The sequence below is a fragment of the Anabrus simplex genome, chromosome 10, assembly GCF_040414725.1.
Source record: "Anabrus simplex isolate iqAnaSimp1 chromosome 10, ASM4041472v1, whole genome shotgun sequence".
In the NCBI taxonomy this organism is placed as follows: domain Eukaryota; kingdom Metazoa; phylum Arthropoda; class Insecta; order Orthoptera; family Tettigoniidae; genus Anabrus; species Anabrus simplex.
Window position 1 is genome coordinate 130,042,414 of NC_090274.1, and position 23,623 is coordinate 130,066,036.

The following is a 23,623-nucleotide window of genomic DNA, read 5'->3' on the forward strand; positions in this document are numbered from 1 at the left end:
TGGGAGGAATTAGGACAAGAATTGTGTCCGTGTATTCACCATGTGAGGGTGCAGATGAGGATGAAGTTGACAAGTTTTATGAAGCACTGAGTAACATCGTGGTCAGGGTCAACAGCAAGGACAGAATAGTGCTAATGTGCGATTTCAATGCGAGAGTTGGCAATAGAACTGTAGGATACGAAAGGGTGATTGGTAAATGTGGGGAAGATTCGGAAGCTAACAGGAATGGGAAGCATTTGCTGGACGTCTGCGCTAGTATGGGTTTAGCAGTTATGAATACATTCTTCAAGCATAAGGCTATTCACCGCTACACATGGGAGGCTAGGGGTACCAGATCCATAACAGACTATATCTTAACCGACTTCGAATTCAGGAAAACTGTTAGGAATGTACAAGTTTTCCGGGGATTTTTCGATGATACAGACCACTATCTGATCTGTAGTGAACTAGGTATCTCTAGGCCTAGGGTAGAGAAAGTCAAATCTGCCTGCCAACAAATAAGGGTAGAAAATCTCCAGGATGAGGAAATTAGAAGTACATGGATATGATTAGTGAGAAGTTTTGAACAGTAGACAGTAAGCAGGTTCAGGATATAGAAAGTGAATGGGTGGCATACAGGGATGCTGTTGTAGAAACAGCAAGGGAATGCCAAGGAACAACTGTGTGTAAAGATGGGAAAAGGCGAACATCTTAGTGGAATGATGAAGTGAGAGCGGCCTGTAAATGTAAAAAGAAGGCTTATCAGAAATGGCTCCAAACAAGGACCGAGGCAGACAGGGTTTGTACGTACATGAAAGAAACAGAGCGAAACAAATAGTTGTTGAATCCAAAAAGAAGTTGTGGGAAGATTTTGGTAATAACCTGGAAAGGCTAGGTCAAGCAGTGGGGAAACCTTTCTGGACAGTAATAAAGAATCTTAGGAAGGGCGGGCAAAAGGAAATGAACAGTGTTTTGAGGAATTCATGTGAACTCATAATAGATCCCAGGGAATCACTGGGGAGGTGGAAGGTATATTTTGAACATCTTCTCAACGTTAAAGGAAATCATCCTGGTGGTGTTGCGAACAGCCAAGCTCATGGGGAGGAGGAAAATGATGTTGGTGAAATTATGCTTGAGGAAGTGGAAAGGATGGTAAATAAACTCCCATTGGCATAAGGCAGCAGGAATAGATGAAATTAGACCTGAAATGGTGAAGTATAGTGGGAAGGCAGGGATGAAATGGCTTCATAGAGTAGTAAGACTAGCATGGAGTGTTGGTAAGGTACCTTCAGATTGGGCAAAAGCAGTAATTGCACCTATCTATAAGCAAGGGAACAGGAAGGATTGCAACAACTATCGAGGTATCTCACTGATTAGTACACCAGGCAAAGTATTCACTGGCATCTTGGAAGGGAGGGTGCGATCAGTCGTTGAGAGGACATTGGATGAAAACCAGTGTGGTTTCAGACCAAAGAGAGGCTGTCAAGATCAGATTTTCAGTATGCGCCAGGTATTTGAAAAATATTATGAGAGGAATAGACAGCTGTGTTTCATAGATCTAGAGAAAGCATACAACGGTACCGACGGAAAAGATGTTCCCCATGCTGGGGGACTATGGAATTAAGGGTAGATTATTAAAATCAATCAAAGGCATTTATGTTGACAACTGGGTTGCAGTGAGAATTGGTGGTAGAATGAGGTCTTGGTTCAGGGTACTTACAGGGGTTACACAAGGCTGTAATCTTTCACCTTTGCTGTTCGTAGTTTACATGGATCATATGCTGAAAGGTATAAAGTGGCAGGGAGGGATTCAGTTAGGTGGAAATCTAGTAAGCAGTCTGGCCTATGCTTACGACCTGGTCTTAATGGCAGATTGTGCCGAAAGCCTGCAGTCTGATATCTTGGAACCTGAAATTAGGTGCAATGAGCATAGTATGAAAATTAGCCTTTCGAAGACTAAACTGATATCGGCAGGTAAGAAATTCAACAGATCTGAATGCTAGATTGGTGATAAAAAGCTGGAACAGGTGGATAATTTCAAGTACTTAGGATGTGTGTTCTCCCAGGATGGTAATATAGTGAGATTGAATCAAGGTGTAGTAAAGCTAACACAGTGAGCTTGCAGTTGCGATAAACAGTATTCTGTAAGAAGGAAGTCAGCTCCTGGACGAAACTATCTTTACATCGGTCTGTTTTCAGACCAACTTTGATTTACGGGAGCAAAAGCTGGGTGGACTCAAGATATCTTATTCGTAAGTTAGAAGTAATTTTTTTTTGCTAGGGGCTTTACGTCGCACCGACACAGATAGGTCTTATGGCGACGATGGGATAGGAAAGGACTAGGAGTTGGAAGGAAGCGGCCATGGCCTTAATTAAGGTACAGCCCCAGCATTTGCCTGGTGTGAAAATGGGAAACCACGGAAAACCATTTTCAGGGCTGCCGATAGTGGGATTCGAACCTACTATCTCCCGGATGTAAGCTCACAGCCGCGCGCCTCTACGCGCACGGCCAACTCGCCCGGTAAGTTAGAAGTAACAGACATGAAAGTAGCGAGAATGATTGCTGGTACAAACAGGTGGGAACAATGGCAGGAGGATACTCGGAATGAGGAGATAAAAGCTAATTTAGGAATTAACTCTATGGATGAAGCTCTATGCATACACCAGCTTCGGTAGTGGGGTCATGTGAGGCGAATGGAGGAGGATAGGTTTCCTAAGAGAATAATGGACTCTGTTATGCAGGATAAGAGAAGTAGAGGTAGACCAAGGCGACGATGGTTAGAGTCAGTTTCTAACGATTTAAAGATAAGAGGTATAGGACTAAATGAGGCCACAACACTAGTTGCAAACAGACGATTGTGGTGACATTTAGTAAATTCACGGAGGCTTGCAGACTGAACACTGAAAGGTATAACAGTCTTTAATGATAATGTATGTATGCAATGTATGTTATTTATATACACTCTAAACACGCACATTAGAGCACCAAAATCAAACCTTATGCAACGAAGTCTTCAAAGAATAAGTTCAGCTTTTAACACTTGACAACTTTTTCCTTTCCCAAAACTCCTTCGTTCTGGATGATCTTACAGCCTGTTCTTCTGTGGATATAACATACTGCTTACGCTGTGATATTTTTGTGATAGTCTTGTGTACTTGTTATTTAGAATCAGTTTCTCTTCTCTATTTTCAATTTAATCTTTAGTAATTTTCAATTCATCAAAATCCATTTGTATTTCTTTAAGCTAAGTGTTTTTTGTTTTTCTATTCCAAAAGAAATCAAAAATTTGTTTCAGGAGTCTAGTATTTGGTGATATATGTGTCCGAAGAATGCAATCCTCCGTTTTTTCATCATGTCAATGATCGATTCACTTTCCTTGTGAAGTATTGAATTTGGCAAAAGTCTCCACTGGCCATCAATCTTGTGTTTTTTATTAATAACTGTCCGACGAATTCTTCTATCAACTTTGTACAGTTTGTCTGTCGTTGAATGAATATTCAGTTTAAACAATGTTTCACTTTCATATGTTTGTTCTGGCTTAATGACGGAAAAATAATGTCAAAAAGAGACTGTTTCTTGTAACTCAATTTGCTGTGCTAGTCTCAATTTTTGAGTTCTACTATCTACGGATGTTGGCATTCCAAGTTATCTCACCAAGATATTTAAATTAGTCTGCAATCTTTATTTTCTGAGTATTATTTTGCATAACATTGGTCAATCAGGAAGAAGAATAGAAATTCGATATAAAGAACACACAGTGAAGCACAGAAGATATTCAGCTATGTGCGAACATATTCATAACAACAATCATAGTTTTATTTACGAATATAGAAAAGGTCATGAAATTACTGTACACAGTTCAGAAAGGAAATTACATGAATATCTTTGAGAAACTGATTATCTACCTGTCAAAAAAAAAAAAAGGTAAGAGTGCCTCAAATTTGATGAAATTTCGGCAGAAGAAAACTATGTTTAAATTGGCAAACTTGTATGTTAAAAAAAAGATTATCAAATAATAATGAATCTACAGCCTTTATCCCTATCAAGGTTTAGAACACTCTTCCAATGAGAGTTAAAAAGTCACAACCCCACTACTTTCCCGTTACCTGCAATACACTGCATGCACTAGATTTATATTTACAATCTTAGAAGAACAAGTGTATAGAGTTATCTGAGCAGTGGCGGTGATTAGTGGGGAGCCCCACCCTCTCTACTATTTGGAGAAAACATCAAATTTTTATTCCATTCTAGCTACCCGAACTAGGAATTACTTATCAGCTAATTCATTCCTTTATTTTCTTTAATTTATTAACGAACAGTACTTTCTGTTGTACTATAATCATCAATTTTTTTGCTCCCCACTTCTAAATTCCAATCACCACTACTGTACCTGAGTGGACCATTTTATTAGTTTGAGATCTTTGAAGATGAAAAAAAATAGACATTATGTAATAGCCATATTTCAGTTGTTTACCGTAATGTTATGATAATAACTGAACATCTAATTACCGTATTTACATACCCCCCACCCCCACCCTCGCCCCTTTTTCTCACTTTTTTTTTCCCGCTTAACGTCGCACCGACACAGATATGTCTTATGGCGACGATGGGATAGGAAAGCCCTAGGAATTGGAAGGACGTGGCCATGGCCTTAATTAAGGTACAACCCCGGCATTTGCCTGATGTGAAAATGGGAAACCACGGAAAACCATCTTCAGGGCTGCCGACAGTGGGGCTCAAACCCACTATCTCCCGATTACTGGATACTGATTGAGATCCCCCTCCAGCACAAAACTTCAGTTATAACACACGTAGCAAGAAGTCTACTGTTGCAAATACTTCTAACTCATAATGTTACAAGCTATCTTTGTCACCGTCAAATGATTCCACTTTTATATACTTTTTCAACTAGAATATCTACAAACTCACAATTTACAACATTTGAACAACACTTCAAATTTTGAGATGGTCCATAGTGATCCTATTTGAAACTGTTCTTCAACTTCTATTCACCAACTTCATATCCTCAACGTGTTCTACAACTTCACCATATGCATCTGACTTTCGTCTTTTATCTTCAAGATCATGATTAACTTCGGATCTCTCGACTAACTTTGACTTTTATTCTCTCTTCTTTACTTTGATTATATACGATTTTTCGCCATCGTCTAATTATAACCGCCAGACTATCAACTTTACTTTTATGCAATCTTACTACTTGTTGTATAACAATCTGTTGTTTTATCCATTGTACTTATTTTAACAGCCTTCTAATGTTAATTTTGTTAATACTTCCACTATTATATCTCATCACATTGTATTATCAAACCATCATTGTTATTTTTAATATTATTTTACTTCAAATCTCTTCAAGATTTTAAAATTCATTTCATTACTACATGTTATTTAGACGCTTATTTTTAATTTAAGGTTAAGACTATGGCTGATGATGCCTTCAGGGAAGGCGAAACATGTACCACTATTAGCTAACAAATTTATGTAAATCATCCAAGACGACTTTTGTATTGATTAGGTGGTCTAATAAATAACTTAATGTTATTATTTCAATCAAATATCATCAATACGGACCAAAAATGATATTTATTACATGTAATACTGGATACTGGCCGCACTTGAGCGACTACAGCTATCGAGCTCTTTTTTCCCCCTCACTTTTACAGCAAAAAAAGAAAAGAAAGAAAGTGGGGGGAGGGGGTGGGGGTCCAATATGCGATAACCTCATATTTTGTGCAATGAACACATGATTTCTAGGCCATAAAGAGCTATAAATTATTCATGTAAACATTCTACACTATTCTTTAAAGAAACCTATGAATGTTTGAGTTGTGTTAGCTATTTTTGTTGGAAGGCAATATTTCTTAAAAAAAAAAAAAGGTGAACACGACTTTAGGCCTATATATAAAGTGAATATAGTCAGTTTTAGTTATATCAGTAATTCATTTCATCTCATTAATTCCTCTGATTAGGTGAAGTCAGGAAGGGCATACGGTCGTAAAAACTAACTACGAAGATCCGTCTCGCTTTGTACTCGACCCCGTAGATAAAAGGGATAAGGGTATCATATTATGCAATACTGATACAAAAGAACTTATTGGCCAGCCATTTATCTCTGTCAGTTCAGCAGTAGGCCTGAGTAAACCTAATCACTGCTTACATTTGAATTATCGTCTTGTGCCGCCAACTTCCCTGTTACCGGCATCTTCACTGCCATCTCGTCAGCCATGCATCGAGACCATTCGAGGTCCTGCCTTTTTGAGACTTTTAAAAATAGTTTTGTTCCCGACTATAGAGCCCAAACAGTGAGAATCTATTCCCAAATGGTTTCTGGAGATGGTCTCTGATATTCCCAGTTGACGTATGTGCAGCAGAAGCCACTCCTTCCGAATAAAGCCATGCTGTAGAAAGCGTACCAAACCACCAGCTAATAACTAACATATCGTCGCTGCCAGGACAAAACCTCCTATGTGAAATATTTTAGCTTAGAACTTGGGCCGGTAAGGTTCAATATTGTGTGAATACTGTCAACGTATTCTCGCTCTTCATAATGTATGTGCTGCGGGTCAGTTTAACTCCAAAAATATTATCACATAGGAGGTTTTGTCCCGGCAACGACTATATGTTATGAGTTTTACTTCCGAATGTAATACATAGTGATTGGAAGCGTTCTTTGGATAAGTGCGACTGTTGAAAGACTAACCCTTATTTTTCAAGTACATTTCATGCTTGTTCTCCACATTTATCACATCAGGAGTCTGGCTGGCTCCATGGCTAAATGGTTGGCATGCTGGCCTTTGGTCGCCAGGATCCCAGGTTCGATTCCTGGCAGGGTCAGGAATTTTAACCGTCATTGGTTAATTTCGCTGGCAAGGGGGCTGGGTGTACGAGTTGTCTTTGTTGCCATTTCATCATCACGACGCGCAGGTCGCCTACAGGCACCTGGCGAGCTGAACATGTCCTCTTGACACTCCTGGCGCTAAAAGCCATACACCTATTTTTTCTTAATCACATCAGGATTTACCGTAACAGCTTTAGGTTAGGTATGCTATCAAGAGCCCGGAAATTGCCACAAGTTCCACGACGGAAAGATTATAATTAAATGACAGGAAAGTTTGCTGCATTTACGGATATCTATAGGTGTGGCGATGATGCGTTTTATTATCATAATGTTTAATTTCGTACGATCGTTGTCTCCATTTTTTATTAACGCATGGTATGTTTTGTTTGGCATCTCCAAAAATTGTTAATAGGGGACATAAAATTATTATTATTATTATTATTATTATTATTATTATTATTATTATTATTATTATTAGGTATGTTGGTGAGTAAAACAATCTTTATGATTGGAATTTTTAAATATTTTAAACCTACTTGTCTAAAAAATACCTATACTGGCCTGAGTTAAGAGATATTAAATGATCACGTTAACAATCTCGCCTGCTATATTAATAGCAACAACTGTGAATATTTCTCAACAATAGAAAACTTGTTTCCTTATCCTGAGGTGGTGCAGCTCTTTTTAGACCCCCAGTGCAAGGGAGTTGCACGTACAACTTGTGCTGCATATCAACCTTGCTGCCATTCATAAATCTCTGGCAGTATGGTACCGGGAATCAAACTCAGGCTCCTCAGAATGGAAGCTAATTTTGCTAACCATTACGCTGGTGAACATCCTTAACTACAAAACACAGACACACAGCACGACTGATGCGCGTTCACAATGCATGGTTCGGACACGAAACTATTTGTGCGAGGTCATCAGAGCTGTAGTAGGCCTATCCTACGGAGGCAGACATTTCTTAACTATGAAACAAAGATGTACCGCATGACTTGTACCCGCTTCCAAGTGGAATCTTTGTTCTTCTCTGACGAATTATTAAATGAACTAAAATTCCTTCCATCGAATGCATAACAAAGGTATAAACAAACATGTAATATCACTCCGCGAGGTCCACATGGTCTTTACGCAAATATGAACATGTAAATTTACGGATATATCTGTCTTGCCTGAGATGATTAAAATACATTATCATTGCTATGAAATATATTTGCCATGAAACTTAACAAGTAGGTCTACTTACGTGACAGATAGGCTGAATTCCCTGTAGATCGGAAGATTCGTTGTCTCTTGCATCACTAGAATCCTCTCCTAAATGACTTACAAATTCATCACACCTGACGTCTAAAACAGTTCTCACACGTTGTCTCTTTTTACGCAGATAGTAACACGACCAGCGGTGGATAATTCTTTTTGTGTAATGTAAACACTTGAAACAGACACGCTGGCGAATTAGGATGTTAGTTTTGCGATAAAATTAAACCTTGTTTATTCGAAGTCTTAGGAACGCAGAAAACGGATTTTGAATTACGTGATTTTGAATTAACCACCAACTTGTAATTCAGAAATGCCAACCTCGCCGCGTCACAAAATTTTCAAATAATACTGCACACAATTAACATCAATTCACAGTTTAAAACTTTCAAATGTCATGAAAAAAACTCTTTCCAACATTTATCTAACAGTATTCATTTATGCCAGCAAGTGGATTACTGTACTGTATGAATTTTAGATGCCCTGCATCTGATGCCCTTAAAACGTCGTGGCTCATGGAACTTTCTTATGACAAGGGGAGGAAGGATTTCGCTTCCGTCTGCATTGCAACACACTACAGTACCACAAGTCTGTTTGGGCTTGGTATTACAAAAAAATTGCAGTTTCATCAGCATTGACAATACTGTTCGGTGCATACGAATTGATTACAATTATGAGCCACGCTTTTTCGCCAATTGTCGGCATCGCCAGTTTTCACGGATTCTGCTTCTCGGCACACTGCCCACTACGTGATATTGTAGCGCTCCTTGACACATTCACCACCATATCCGAGTTACTGCCTATAGCGCGTGACCACGCTGTGGACCGTATCCGAGTTAGCCCGGATAAGCGCAACCTCGAACTGGAGCCGTTCCTACGCAGCTGGGATCTATGAATGCTTATGAATGCTTCTACTCACCAGAAACCACATGGCCACGGTGATTTTCCCTCCCAATGCACTTCTTTTGTTTTGTTTCTGAAGGTAGCCTTGCGCGGCGCAGTTGGTTTGTGATTGCACAAGCATGTGTATAATCGCGCTCTGAAGCGTAACCATGGCGAGTAGGGACAATATAAATGATGAAAGTGGTGCGAATTTACAAAGCACAGTTTTTCAGCTGCTTGAAAATTATCTTGGCCAGGGGTATATAATCTATATGGATAATTATTACAATAGTGTTGGAAGATAGGAAACTTAAAAGGGTCCACCTTTTCAATACAAATAAATGTTATAGTTTATTTACAACATATATTTACACTTGGAACTAGTTTCGACGCTGTTTGGCGTCATCTTCAGCCAAAATGTGGGAAATAGGCTAGCATGTAGACATTTATATTACAAGGTGTTACATTAGTGTGATTAAATGAGAGAACATGAAGACGCGAAGTACAATGTCAGTTTCAAAGTGGTCATGAAGGGCGAGTCAAAATTGTATAAACATGAGATAACATAATCACTTAAACAATAAAACATATAAACATATAAACTGTAACAAAACCATGCAGAAGTACGAGATGATTGGCATTGGAGATTTAAATTATTTCAGACACTCTTCCATTGAATGTTGCCTGCCGCGAGTGTAGTACAAAACATAGGTTATATTTCAATAAACACAATCTTCTCAAAAATGTGCATAACATTATAAAAAAATATTTGGGTTGAGGTGAAATTTGGCAGTTAGGGATTGAAATCACTTATTCAATAAGCGCCAATTCAAAAAACAGCTGTAAAGGGTGAGACAAGAATAGCACAAGCGTGAGTTTGGATTCGATAAATGCAAAAAACACACGAGACACACTCGAAAATGTAGGTTCGTAATGGATTTGGCACAAAAGGTCTGCGTTCAATCATTCGTTGAATGGCACCGGTGCGAGTGTAGTTCAAATGTGAGTTAGGATTTAACAGCCTCATAGAATTGCTGTTATCTCATGTTTATACAATTTTGACTCGCCCTTCATGACCACTTTGAAACTGACATTGTACTTCGCGTCTTCATGTTCTCACATTTAATCACACTAATGTAACACCTTGTAATATAAATGTCTACATGCTAGCCTATTTCCCACATTTTGGCTGAAGATGACGCCAAACAGCGTCGAAACTAGTTCCAAGTCTAAATATATGTTGTAAATAAACTATAACATTTATTTGTATTGAAAAGGTGGACCCTTTTAAGTTTCCTATCTTCCATTCTCAGTTCAATACGGACAAAAATGAAATTCTTTGATTTAAATAGCGTTGGACTTGCGAAACAATTACGGGAACAGAACACTGCCATATGTGGAACAATACTGTCAAATAGGGGTGTACCAAAAGATCTAAAGGAACATGAGGGAATTCGCAAATGGGGGGAAAAGTGAACCCGACATACAAGTACAGTCACCTCTCTCTGACATTTCAGCTTCATCTACTTCATCAGCTCCAAGTCAATGTCCCGCGATTTTGCCACCAAAAAGGGCACCGGCCAAGGTTCACCATTTTGGTTAGATGGGAAGAGAAAAGAGCATATTCAAATAAAGTTAAGTTCCCCTCAAGAAGGTGCCAAGTGTGCTTCAAAAATAAAATTATTAGTGAAACACGCTATTTTTGTGGAAAGTGTGGTGTTCCATTCACCCAGGACAGTGTGAAATTATCTACCACACTCTACAGAGATACTAGAGGACTTCATTAAGGTATGTGGAAAATTGTGTTTCCATATCTTGTTTAGTTTAGAACTTATTGTGAAAAGAATTCGTTGTTGTTTGGTCTGCCACTAACAGCTGGAATAGCTGGGCGAGCCCTTTAAATAGCCCGCTCAGATGATGGGCGTAAATATGTTAAAACGCTGAATACAAAAGAATTACGATTTCACTCGAACTTCAACTATGAAACACACTATACACATACTGAAGTGAGTGAAAGTGGGGAAAGCTACTCCTGCTCGTTCCGGAAGAAGCGTTCTATCGTGAGGCGGAGAAATTTTGAATTACTCTGTAAAATACTATTTTTTTAAAATGTAAAGGCAAGTTTAGAATTAAAAGTCCGAATTGGATTCTGTTTAACTATGACATATGGGGAGTTTTGTTCCGCCTGCTGTTACACAAAGCATAACTGTACACTTTACATCGAAAAACTAGGTGAGCCTGGAGCTTGTTGCCAATCTTGATGCAAATAAAACCCGCACCCCAATTTCGTGCCTCAATTAAAAAAAAAAAAATATTATGCAGGGATTATTCGTGCAAATACGGTAAATAATTTTTTGAGCAGTACTGACAAGGCGGACTCATTATCTCCTGTTTTTTATTGGAGTAACATTGTAACCAAATGTCTGGTAACAGATGAAGGAGAATCACTATACGTAGTTATCTTTCGAACAGGTCACTTACCCAGGAGATGGTAGAGTCTATCGAGGTTCTCCCTGTGCAGCCGAGTCTCCATGGCCTGCATGCGTTCCTCCATCTCCCTCAACCGCACGTCAAGATCCTCCTTCTGGGACAGTAGATCCTGCAGCTCCCCTTCCAGAATGCTCTTCTCGTTCACCACCCAGTCCATCTTGGAGGCCAACGACTGTGCATAACCAACATCCCCAATTAAAACTCTAGTACCGTAAATTAAAAAAAAAAAATTCTGGAAAGTATTTAACATAATGTATAGGCTATTATCAAACAAAGGAACATATTTATTATTTATTTAGCATATGGGATAAACTGAATATATTACAACAAGAAAACAATATTCCATAAGGATGTTCAGCCCTTCCATCTACTCCAACACTGCCTCTGATGGTATAAAGAAATCAACCGAGCTACCCAAGTTTGCCTGATATGACTCTTTGGCCGATGATGGCACGCCGTAAGTGCCGAAACTAGTACCTTATGTGATTAATTCACACTAATAAATGTCAATGTATTGAATAGGTGGACCCCTAATAATTTCAATTATTGTAAGCATGTAGCTTGCAGCTGCCAACCATGTGAGCAATGGTTTGCTGTGGGGCACCACAGTCTCATTCCAGTGACGTTATGCAGTCCTACTTGTAGAGTGAATCCAAACCCTGTTAAGAGTGACCCACTGCCTCTGTGGTAGATATAATTTGAGCACCAGAAAACATGTTGTGAAGGGACTGCAGGTCATGTCAGCAGCATGGCTCGACTTCAACCTTTGAAGATTGAGTGGAGGGATGTCTTCTTGTACCAGTAGTTGGGGTTTTTTGTAGATTCTACAGTACTCTCCTAAGAGGGCATTCGATCTGTGCAGATCAGGTAGCATTATTGCCATGAGCAGGGGGAGCCAATAGATTGGCGCGGATCTGATCGTGCCCGAAATAAGGCGCAGACTGTGTACCAACATATTAAGCCATACAGGAGAACAATACTCTGCACTCTAATAAACCAGACCAAGAGCAGAATGTTGTAGAATGCTTGCAGTAGATCCCCAAATTGTCCCGCACAGTTTCCGAAAAATATTGTTTCGAGTTTTCATTGTTTTTTAGATAAGTTCAATAGATGTTGCTAGGATGATAAAGTGTGATCCAAGGTTACGCCTAGATATTTAGGAAACCAGTAATGACGAACTCTATTGCACAAGCTTATGTTCAATTTTGTGTTAGCCAGTCTGTTATTTAAATGGAAGCATGACACACTGTTTTACTTGCACTAGGACTAAGATAGATAGATAGATAGATAGATAGATAGATAGATAGATAGATAGATAGATAGAGCCTTTATTTTCTGTGGCGAAGTTAGGGCTCTTGGCCCTTTCTTACACTTAACCACACACATATTGTTATTATTCCATACAATGACATTAACTTAAAATACCAAGAACTACAAATAACACTAATTTTTAAGACAAAAATATGAATATATACACGCAAAGAAGAATAAAAGAAAAAGTAACTGCCTACATAATACAGGTTTGAGGAAAAAAAAATCAATACACAACGAAAGAAATACAAATGTAAAAATACTAATAAGCTTAATAAAAATACTAAATGAAATTGAACTAATTGTATCCTAGATCTAAGTTAAATACTGTACTTACTACTAGCTATTTTTAGACTACTTCTACTTCGTAAATACAATATGGTTGTTTTTAATTTAATTTAAATTATCATATTAAACCAATATTTAATTTATTGTGCAATAATCTCATATCATTTTCACACACAATCACTCATTCCACTCATACAGGTCGACAGCTAACTCCAATGGTAGTTACATCGCGGGTGCATAGATGTCAGTATGACAGGCCAAGGCCGAGCGAGCGATTCCCCTCTCACCCTCCAGCGTCACATAGTCTGTCACCAGGAAGTTGTGATACAGTACTTGCACGGAGCTGATGGTGTTGACATTTGTACGGAATGCGAAACATTCCAGGAAATTATTGAGCCTGGGTTAGTGCTGAGCAAAACAGTCAAAATAAGGTACTGTTTCCGACAAATATAAATGAAATGGCGTATGGCTTTTAGTGCCGGGAGTGTCCGAAGACAAGTTCGGCTTGCCAGATGGAGGTCTTTTGATTTGACTCCCGTAGGCGACCTGTGCGTCGTGATGAGGTTGAAATGATGATGGAGACGACACATACACCCAGCCCCCATGCCAGAGAAATTAACCAATTATGGTTAAAATTCCCAACCCTGCCGGGAATCGAACCCGGGACCCCTGTGACGAAAGGCCAGCACGCCGGACACTGTTTCCGATGTTGAAATGAAGTAGAGCATCAATCCCGTCCCCGCCTCACGTCTTCCCTGTACCGGCCAGTCAGTGATACATAATATAATTCTATCCAATGAAAATACAAACTTATATAACAGAAGTTAATTCATTTACGAATTTTTTAGTCACACAGTGATAATTTGGACATATGATAAATATTGTAACGCGACCAAGAACGGAATTTTCCAACAACCCTGAGTAAAAAAAGAGCCTTAGAAATTTATAACATTTTTTTCCTCTTGGAAACAAACAGTTCTGAAATATATAAACAATGTATAAAACATCCCATTGTATATTGTGTTAAAATTTGAATTCGATCAAATAACTTGTTTTCGGAGACACAGAGGTGCCGCAATGTTGTCCCGCAAGAGTTCTTTAACGTGTCGACCTTCCAATAACACAGCCCTGAGCCAGGATCGAACCTGCCAAGGGGCAGAAGGCCTGCGTTCCCGAGCCATTGTGAGAGTCTCTTTGTCTTTACAAAGACGGATTTGAAGTCGTATGCTTTCGTATAAGTTTTAAATAATAAATGTTACCGCATCTAAATATCCATTAGTTCTGTATTTCATGACTTAAGTGGAGTGTAATTAGAGTAACTAAGCTCAAAAATATACTTCATTCTCGCTCTCGGTGACGTCAGGCACTTTAGCCAATAGCAACGCTGCTCACCGGAATGACCTATCTGACCTGTGAGTTATTCCAGTTGCGTTGGATAACCCAATTTCCAAGCAATACAAGGACTGTAAACGACGGTTTTGTATACCTACCCGTTATGAAACTCGGAAACGGTGCTGGTAAAGAACGCAACAGCTGAGGGGCACTGCAACTTCCCTCTGTAGGTGGGGGTAGTAGAATAACACCCACAGTATCCCCTGCCTGTCGTAAGAGGCGACTAAAGCGGGCCACATAGGCTCTGAACTTGGGAGTCTGGGTTGGCGACCACAGAGCCCTTAGCTGAGTCCTAGCTTTATTTCCACTTACTTGTGCCGGGCTCCTCACTTTCATATATCCTTCTTCTTCGAGTGACATCTCCTTTTTTTGCTAGTTGCTTTACGTCGCACAGACACAGATAGGTCTTATGGCGACGATGGGGCAGGAAAGGGCTAAGAGTGGGAAGGAAGCGGCCGTGGCCTTAATTGAATCGATTATTTCAGAAAGCAGTCAAGTGCCCAAAAATGAGTAATACGCACATTTTGGTGCTGAAACCAGTCAAGAAACGTCGTCCTATAATAGTCACGCATTACGTTGAATTTCGTATTTAGTTCAGAAACCAGTTAAGTGACACCGCTTGGTTGGTTTCTGCGATAAACTGCTGGTACCTTTCCGGTTGGCGCTGCTGTTCTGAATCCAGAATAACCAGCTGTTCATCTGCTTTTGTTGTCATTGTAGTGTTTCTGGAATCGTATGTTCCTAGTTTTGTGAACAACTGATTCAAAAAGTGTTTCTTTTGTTCAGTGCAGTGTTTTTTATATTCTTAGTAATATGTCTCGCCTCTGTGGTGTAGTGGTTAGTGTGATTAGCTGTCACCCTCAGAGGTCCGGGTTCAATTCCCGGCTCTGCCACGAAATTTGAAAAAGTGGTACGAGGGCTGGAACGGGGTCCACTCAGCCTCGAGAGGTCAACTGAATAGAGGTGGGTTCGATTCCCACCTCAGTCATCCTAGAAGTGGTTTTCCGTGGTTTCCCACTTCTCCTCCAGGCAAATGCCGGGATGGTACCTAACTTAAGGCCACGGCCGCTTCCTTCCCTTTTCCTTGCCTGACCCATCCAATCTTCCCATCCCTCCACAAGGCCCCTGTTGAGCATAGCAGGTGAGGCCGCCTGGGCGAGGTACTGGTCATTCTCCCCAGTTGTATCCCCGACCCAAAGTCTGAAACTCCAGGACACTGCCCTTGAGGCGGTAGAGGTGGGATCCCTCGCTGAGTCCGAGGGAAAAACCAACCCTGGAGGGTAAACAGATTAAGAAGAAGTGATATGTCTGAAAATTCAGAAGCGGGTTCGAATCCCACTGTCGGCAGACCTGAAGATGGTTTTATAAATGTATACACACAGAGATAATACAGAAACATTAGTAGCAACTACTATTCAGTATGCGGATTCTCAACCATTACTACATCTCTTTCTGTAACGTTACGCCGTTTAGCCATTCTTTTAGTGAGATATGTTGTAGCTTATTCGAACTGACGATTCACCTCCGACCTACAATTACCAATAAAAATAAGTTAATTGTCTTAGTTTGAATAGTAATCATCATTGCGTCACTAATATAACAAAGACAATTCAATAAAGTCGGATAACACCTACCTCAGATAAGGCAGCTGTTCCAAGTTCATTCGCAATTTCATGGTGTTCTTCACCAACATATTTGTCATATTCTTCGGCGTGTTTTAAAGAATAATGTCGATGAATGTTAATTTTTTTTTGCTAGTGGTTTTACGTCACACCGACACAGATATGTCTTATGGCGACGATGGGATAGGAAAGGCCTATGAGTTGGAAGGAAGCGGCCGCGGCCTCAATTAAGGTACAGCCCCAGCATATGCTGAAAATGGGAAACCACGTAAAACCATCTTCAGGGCTGACGACAGTGGGATTCGAACCCACTATCTCCGGGATGCAAGCTCACAGCCGCGCGCCTCTAACCGCACGGCCAGCTCACCCAGTGTTAAAATTTTTAATAAAGTTTAATGTCTTATTACAAATCAAGCATTTTGCCATTCCATTGCACTCGGTAAAAAGATACGGCATAATGAAACACGACAAAATATAACGTGCTATTGAAAGGTCATACCACAACTAGCGAGTAACAAAGTATTGTCAGCGTGTCCACTGCCGCTTGTTATGAAGCAAGGGTGAGGAAGCGACTGATAGCAGCTGAAGATCTCGCTCACCACATCCCTGCGTGGGTAAGAGCTAATCTGTCATCATCCCTCTTCAAGGACAAGGCGCTGCGGCATCTGACGGAAACTGGCTGAACTACCAGCACTAGAATTCGGCCGACACTCGTAAGTCAATAAGCAGAGCTTTATTAAAATCACGATTAAATATATAAAGAATCCCTAATTTTGAAGTATGTTAAAGTAGCCCCTTAGAGAAAAATATAAACTTCGCTACGGTATAGTTTGCTTCCAATTTGAACACCATCTTGACTTAAAACAAGTTTAGGAAAACCGCGGTTCAGAGCTCAATTTCATATGGAGATTCGTTATTTTAATTACCATTTTATAACTATATTTGAATTTCTTTTTGAAATGTTTTTGCACTAATGAAAAGTGTATCACAGATTACCGTGCGCTATAAAAACAAAATAATTTTACCTTGTTCCGTTTCCTTATAACAACTCTTACAAACTTTTGACCCATGTTACAACAACTACTGAGCTGGTGGCCGGCCGTTCCAGCTCCGGCCGCCTCTTAACTTGCGCTGACCAGTTTAGAGTTTCTGTTATAATAACACCAAGGTTTGAAACTGATTCACAATAAGGTATAACAGTATTATTTAAAGTTACGGGAGGAATGCAATTTAGTTTTAAAATGTGAAGATTCTTTGATGTACCGATGATAATGGCTTGCGTTTTATGGGGGTTTAATTTAAGGTTGTTTTTAATTGCATAGCTATTAATTTGCTCAAGGTCAGCGTTTACATTACATATTGCTTGTTGTATATTATTAGTTCTAGTGTGGTAATAAATTTGCAGATCATCAGCATAAAGATAGTACTTGCAGTGCTTAATTGATCTGGTGATATCATTTATATATAAAGTGAACAGTAGAGGGCCTAGGACTGACCCTTGTGGAACACCAATATTTTTTGTTCGCCACATTGATTTATTATTATTTGCAACCACACACTGCCGGCGGTTTGTGAGGTAAGAATAGAAAAATTCCAGCACTTTCTGGCTAAAGTTTAAGGACTGTAATTTGGAAAGAAGCAACCTAGGATCGACAGTATCAAATGCGCTACTGAAATCTAAAAGAGTAAGTATTGTCACTTGTTTGTTGTCCATTGCATATCTAATGTCATCTGTCACTTTCAGCAGAGCTTTCATGGTACTATGTTTTTTTTCTTAAAGCCTGATTAGTAAGAGTCGAGTAAAGCCTATTTATGTAAGTACGTAAGGATTTGCTCATGTACCAGGCGTTCCAGCACTTTGGACAGGGGTGGTAGGACAGAAACTGGTCGGTAATCTGAAGGAATACTGGGTCCATCCTTTTTTGGGATTGGGATGACGAGGGCATCCTTCCACGCCGTAGGGAAAATTCCTTGGGTTAAACAGTAGTTAATAATGTGTGTTACGATCGACAGAATGGCGCCAATGATATATTTGAAGAAAGACAGAGGTATGCCATCATGTCCAGCAGCATTTGATCTGAGAGAATACATAACTCGTTTTAAGTCATTTATACCAACCTCTTTAAACACAAATGTATCTTGAATTGGCATAAAATGATTATTATTACTGTTATAAAAATTATTATTATTCGTACAGTCATGAAAATTATTATTATTTGCTCTTACAGTGGATTCGGCCGACGTGAAGTGTACATTTAAGTCATCAACGGATACATTCGGCGCCTGCTTTAATAACTTTCGACCTACACCCATCGTTCGTAATTGTTTCCATATTTCTGTCGAGTTCTTGCATTTCGATACTTGACATATGTGTTTATATTTACCGTTTCTGATTAACTGTTTAACCCTGTTGCGGAGACCGCGGTAATTTTCAAAGTCATTAGCATTACCCGTTTGTTTAAACCTTCTGCACCATGAGTTACGCTTTGCCATTTCTGATTTAATCTCACTAGTCAACCACGGAGAAGGTGGTCGAGTCACCCGGATCTCTTTCTTTTTTGCTAGTTGCTTTACGTCGCACCGACACAGATAGGTCTTATGGCGACGATGGGACAGGGAAGGGCTAGGAGTGGGAAGGAAGGGGCCGTGGCCTTAATTAAGGTACAGCCCCAGCATTTGCCTGGTGTGAAAATGGGAAACCACGGAAAACCATCTTCAGGGCTGCCGACAGTGGGGTTCGAACCTACTATCTCCCGAATACTGGATACTGGCCGCACTTAAGCGACTGCAGCTATCGAGCTCAGTGATCTCTTTCTTGGGAGCAAATCTGTCGTACAGTTCTAACACCAGATCAGATAGTTTATTTATTTTTACGTCAATATCATCCATGTGTAAAATATCGTTCCACGGCAGTTAATATGCTTCGTGTCGTATTCTTTCCTTGTCCAGATTTTTTATATCCCTGCGTGTTATATATTTAGTTTCATATTTTGGCATCTTTAATGAATAGCAGACATATATTAAGATCATGAGTAGAAATACCTGGCACTGCAAGCTGTCCGTGATTTAAAACTTTCTGAGTATTGTTAGTTATGATCAAGTCAATCAAAGTATGAGTCGTCCGGTTTACTGTGTGTAGATGGTTAGTAGCATTTAGATGTAGGATGTTCAGGTCTAAGCTAAAGAACATATTTTGTAAATGTAATGAGTCGTTTGTTGCAGTCAGCAGATTTGTATTAAAATCTCCAAGTATAATTATATTTTCGTACAGTGGAATTAACTTGGCTAAGCAAATTTCAAGGTCCGATATATGTCTTACGTCTGGGGGTTTATAAACTACTCCGATCAGTACTTTTTGATTGTTAGCCAAAACTTCTATAAACATAAACTCAGGTCGATTGGGAATTGTCTGGTCTGAAGTAGCCACTATTTTACTTTTGAGGTCATTACGACAGTATATAGCACACCCTCCCCCTATATGTTTTCTTCAGTCTAGACGGTGTAAAGTCATGTTATTTAATTCAACCAAGCCTGAGTTTAGTGAGGGTTGTAACCAAGTCTCAGTTACACATATGCAGTGCAAGGTATTACTATCATGAAAGAGGGATTGCATTTCGTCAATGTGAGCCATTAACGATTGCCTGTTAATATGACAACACTGTAGGGCTCGCCGATATCTTGAAAGACTTTCCCTGAGAATGTTTCCCACTGACGTTGTTGAAGGGTAGGGTGAGGGTGGCGACCGGGGAGGGGGTGGGAGCGGGTCACTGACATCAAGGTCACTACAATCGGTAGAAATAGCACTTGTATTGTGACTAGCCATTATCTAGAAAAGACTTCTGCTTACTCACCTTGTTTTCACCACAAGTACTTCCAGGGGCACAATCACATTCACTCACACACATACACGCACATTTACTTAAAACTACAACATTATCCATTAATGCCATCTCAGTAATGATTCCGTATCAATGCTCACTCGTGTTTTACATTAAACTAACAAGTTGTACCATTGTAGTAATTAACACCTTTCGTCCATTGTCACATAGCACAACAATGCGACCGTCCTGGCTCCAGACACGATTTAAGCCAAGGTGATCTCGTGCACGATTTAAAATGTTTTTCCTGGTACCCGTGAGCGATTCCGTCAGGAGAAGGTGCGTGCCTTTTAGCCGACGTTTAGCCCTCCAAATGCGGTCACGATCCTGGTACCGCAGGAACTTAATAATCAGTGGGCGTTTACCCGTGGCAACCACATCAGCCGTTGTTCGCTTCGCAACACCTAGGCGATGGCAACGGTCAGTGTCTGACATATTAAGCTCGATATCCAGTTTTTCTTTAATAGTTGATAATACTTTAGCGTACACGTTTTCACCTGGTGCTTCCGGGACGCCATGCAAAATTAGACAGTTTCGGCGGCTGTATTGTTCCGCTTCGTCCATCCGTTCTCTTTACTCGTCCAGCTTTTCCTCTATTTTTAAAATATTGTTTTTTATGTCTTTCAGTTCAGCAGACACTTTCTCTTGAAACGCACAGAACTCCTCCTCCAGCCGCTGTAGTATCTCCTCCCGGTTGGCGCTGCTGGTCGCCTCCTTGAGTTGGGCGCGAAAATGCTGCATCGCATCTTCAATTGCCGATACCTTTTGAACTACATCCCGTGGCATCACGATTTTTGTCAGTATTGGACGGTGGAGATTAGGTCGCGAATGGCACTTCAGATTTACGAGTTAGCCTTGACACACGCTTTACACTATGACTGAGCTCTCCGGCATAGACCTGGGGCAAACACTGGCAACCAGGAATGAGTTAACAGGACTAACTATATTGGTATTATAAATTTACTCATTCAGGACAAATATTTCAGGTTGCCTATGGGAAACAACATCTATATCATAGACCTCTAGAGTGGACAGGCCGCTTGTTAGGATTTCCTCAGTTTTCTTGAGATCTTGGTGTTATTTATTATTCTATCTTTCTGAAACAGCTGCAGGTTGCTCAAGGACAGAGTACTTTAACAAAATTTCTTACAATTTGACTCAGAAAGATCAGAGATGTATAGAATGAACAGCAGAGAGGACAAAAAGCCATTCTTGCGTTTTCTCTCCGTGTCCTTACTGTTGCCTGAGCAAACCTGGAATCTCCTATAGTAAATCAGATGTGTTTGAAAGAATACTAATTGTTGTGTGTGTCTGTGTCATTTGAATGCCACAGGTTCCTTTTTATTTTTCTGTATTCAAATCAATTTATAGACAAATCTCAGAAGAAAGTGATGTGGAAAAGCTGGGACTGATAAGGAGAGAGCTCATCTATGTTAAGATGTGCATACTACTCTTGTCTCAGACTGGCTAAGTGTTCCACACAAACATTTGGTTCAATACTTCATACACAGAACTACTTCAGACTGTAGTCAAAAGTTAAATTGCCAAAATCTGGTAATGGATCAGCACTTGAAGAAAAAGAACCATGTTCTCATCTTTCTGTCTTTTATTTGAAGGTCTCAATCATAAAATGTAAGAGAATGTATAGCCATTTACAAAGTTCTTTCTGTTGTTATAAGGACTTTCTCATCCAACAGTTGTCTGAAAATAAGTCTCAGCACTGTTGTTACAGTAAGTACACTGTGTGTAGAAGATCTGGGATTGATGGGAAGACATCCTATCTATTTATGACCTATCATGTTTCTCCATGTTGCCAACCTTTTCACAATCCTTTCACATCTTGAGATTTACACAACAATCTGGAAGACTACTGTTTTAGCGTTAACCATTCCAACTTGTACCTCGGATAAATTTTCAACGTATTCTCACCTGATAGTGTTTTAACCAATTTAACTCAAGAAATAACATGAACTGTTCATTCCTGACCTAATTTCTACAATAGGAACATTTCTTTTATACATATCTTTTTCTTCAAATCTGCTTGGTGGTGAACACGACAATAACATTCACTTTCACCAAAAATTACAAGAAGTGGATCCCATTTCAATTCCAGACGAATGCCGATATATATTTTTAGACAATATTGCAAAAATGTACTACAATAGTTTTAACTTGTGTCTGTAACATTCGCGTCAAACTTTCTAATCATGACATCGAAAATATCTTTTAACATCACAACATCTCATTCCAATTTTATATGACCAATAATTGTAAACGTTCTTAGTTGTAATTATTTGTTTTAAGGTTATACATTGTGCTGAAGATGCCCATTAAGAAGGGCGAAACATGTTCACAACCTATCATTTATAAATATTTAACCACAAAATGTGGTATTGTAAGTATTGACTAGGTTAACATTAAATGCATATTTTGTAAATTGTATGTAATTTCACATTTTGTCAGAGTTTCTTGTTTTTTTAAATTTCTCAGTTTCAGAGTAACGCCACCAGCGCAGATCAGTGGCAGTGTAATGTTAGTGTTTTACAGGCTTAGGACATTGAAGGCTACCAACTTGGCATTACTAGGACATCGAAAGTCAAGGGAGTTGACAATTTTCACCTCCCTTTTCTTGTACTACAGTTCTAGTTTTTCTTCTCATTTTGATGGTTGTCTTCCTGATCAATTTATGCTGATTGCACCAAGGACTGGCAGCGATATGGAAGTAAGGCTGAATACCAATAACGAGCAAGGGAAGCGATAACACAGTCAGCAAAAACCGAGTCGTTGCAATGCTGAACATTTATTACAGTAGTAAGTGCGAACAAGAATAAAGTTCGTATTCATTGGGGGACCTGCCCTCCGACAATTCCAACACTACAATTCTCGATTCTTAGCAATTACAGGGGACTTAGGCCACATACCGATTCAACTATCACGAGGGCTTCACTCATTTTACCAAGAAATCGAGGCTCAGCCTCGGGAACAATGTCCTTTAGTGACAACATACCGAATTCCTTAAAAAACCAAGTTAACACATTAGCCTTTTCAGAAATAAGCCCTCTTACTATTTACTGAGGCCCTTAGCCTCTACTGACAAGAGAACAAATATGTTACATTCTGAATATTAAACAACTCCCTCCCTAAGCCTGAAGTTGGTTGACAAGCATTTCTCCTACCTACACGCTCACGGGTAGGCGACTAGACGGCTTGCTCACTCCAAGCGAACTGAACCAAGTTCTCTCCGAACTGCACAGCGTGCCCACCCTCTGCAGGGGAGAGGAGGGGCAAGGTGGGGAGACAACACGACAAGTGTGCAGGGCGGAGGAAGGCTTGCCAACGTAATATGGAAGGTGCCACCAGGGCGGAAATTTTTTTCATTTTTCCCTGGGGCCATAAGGGGGACGGGACAACATGTGTATTTATTAAGATACAAGGAGAAAACATACTAACTACAAATATACAATATACACAGATCGATCTGTATAAATTGAAGATTTAAGAGAATACGGCGAAGGAGAGTACCTCTTGGTACAGACCTCCCTCTCTAAGTTTCCAACCAGGTTGGAAAAAGTCTTTCTTCTTTTACTTAGACACCACAAGAGCTCTTGATAAAAGGTTCATTTTTCAAACCAATAAATAACAGTTTGCTTGAGCAATTGAAAAAAAC

At 39.7% G+C, this 23,623-nt stretch overlaps 1 protein-coding gene across 4 annotated transcripts in view; it reads right to left on the reverse strand.

Moving 5' to 3' along the window:
* Positions 1-23,623, reverse strand: part of Hip1 (Huntingtin interacting protein 1) — a 604,867-nt gene that overhangs the window by 142,482 nt on the left and 438,762 nt on the right. For all 4 annotated transcript variants that reach the window (XM_067154583.2, XM_067154580.2, XM_067154584.2 and 1 more), the window contains one exon: positions 11,457-11,637. In XM_067154583.2, the coding sequence (XP_067010684.2) occupies positions 11,457-11,637 (181 nt within the window). The remainder of the gene's footprint in view (positions 1-11,456; positions 11,638-23,623) is intronic.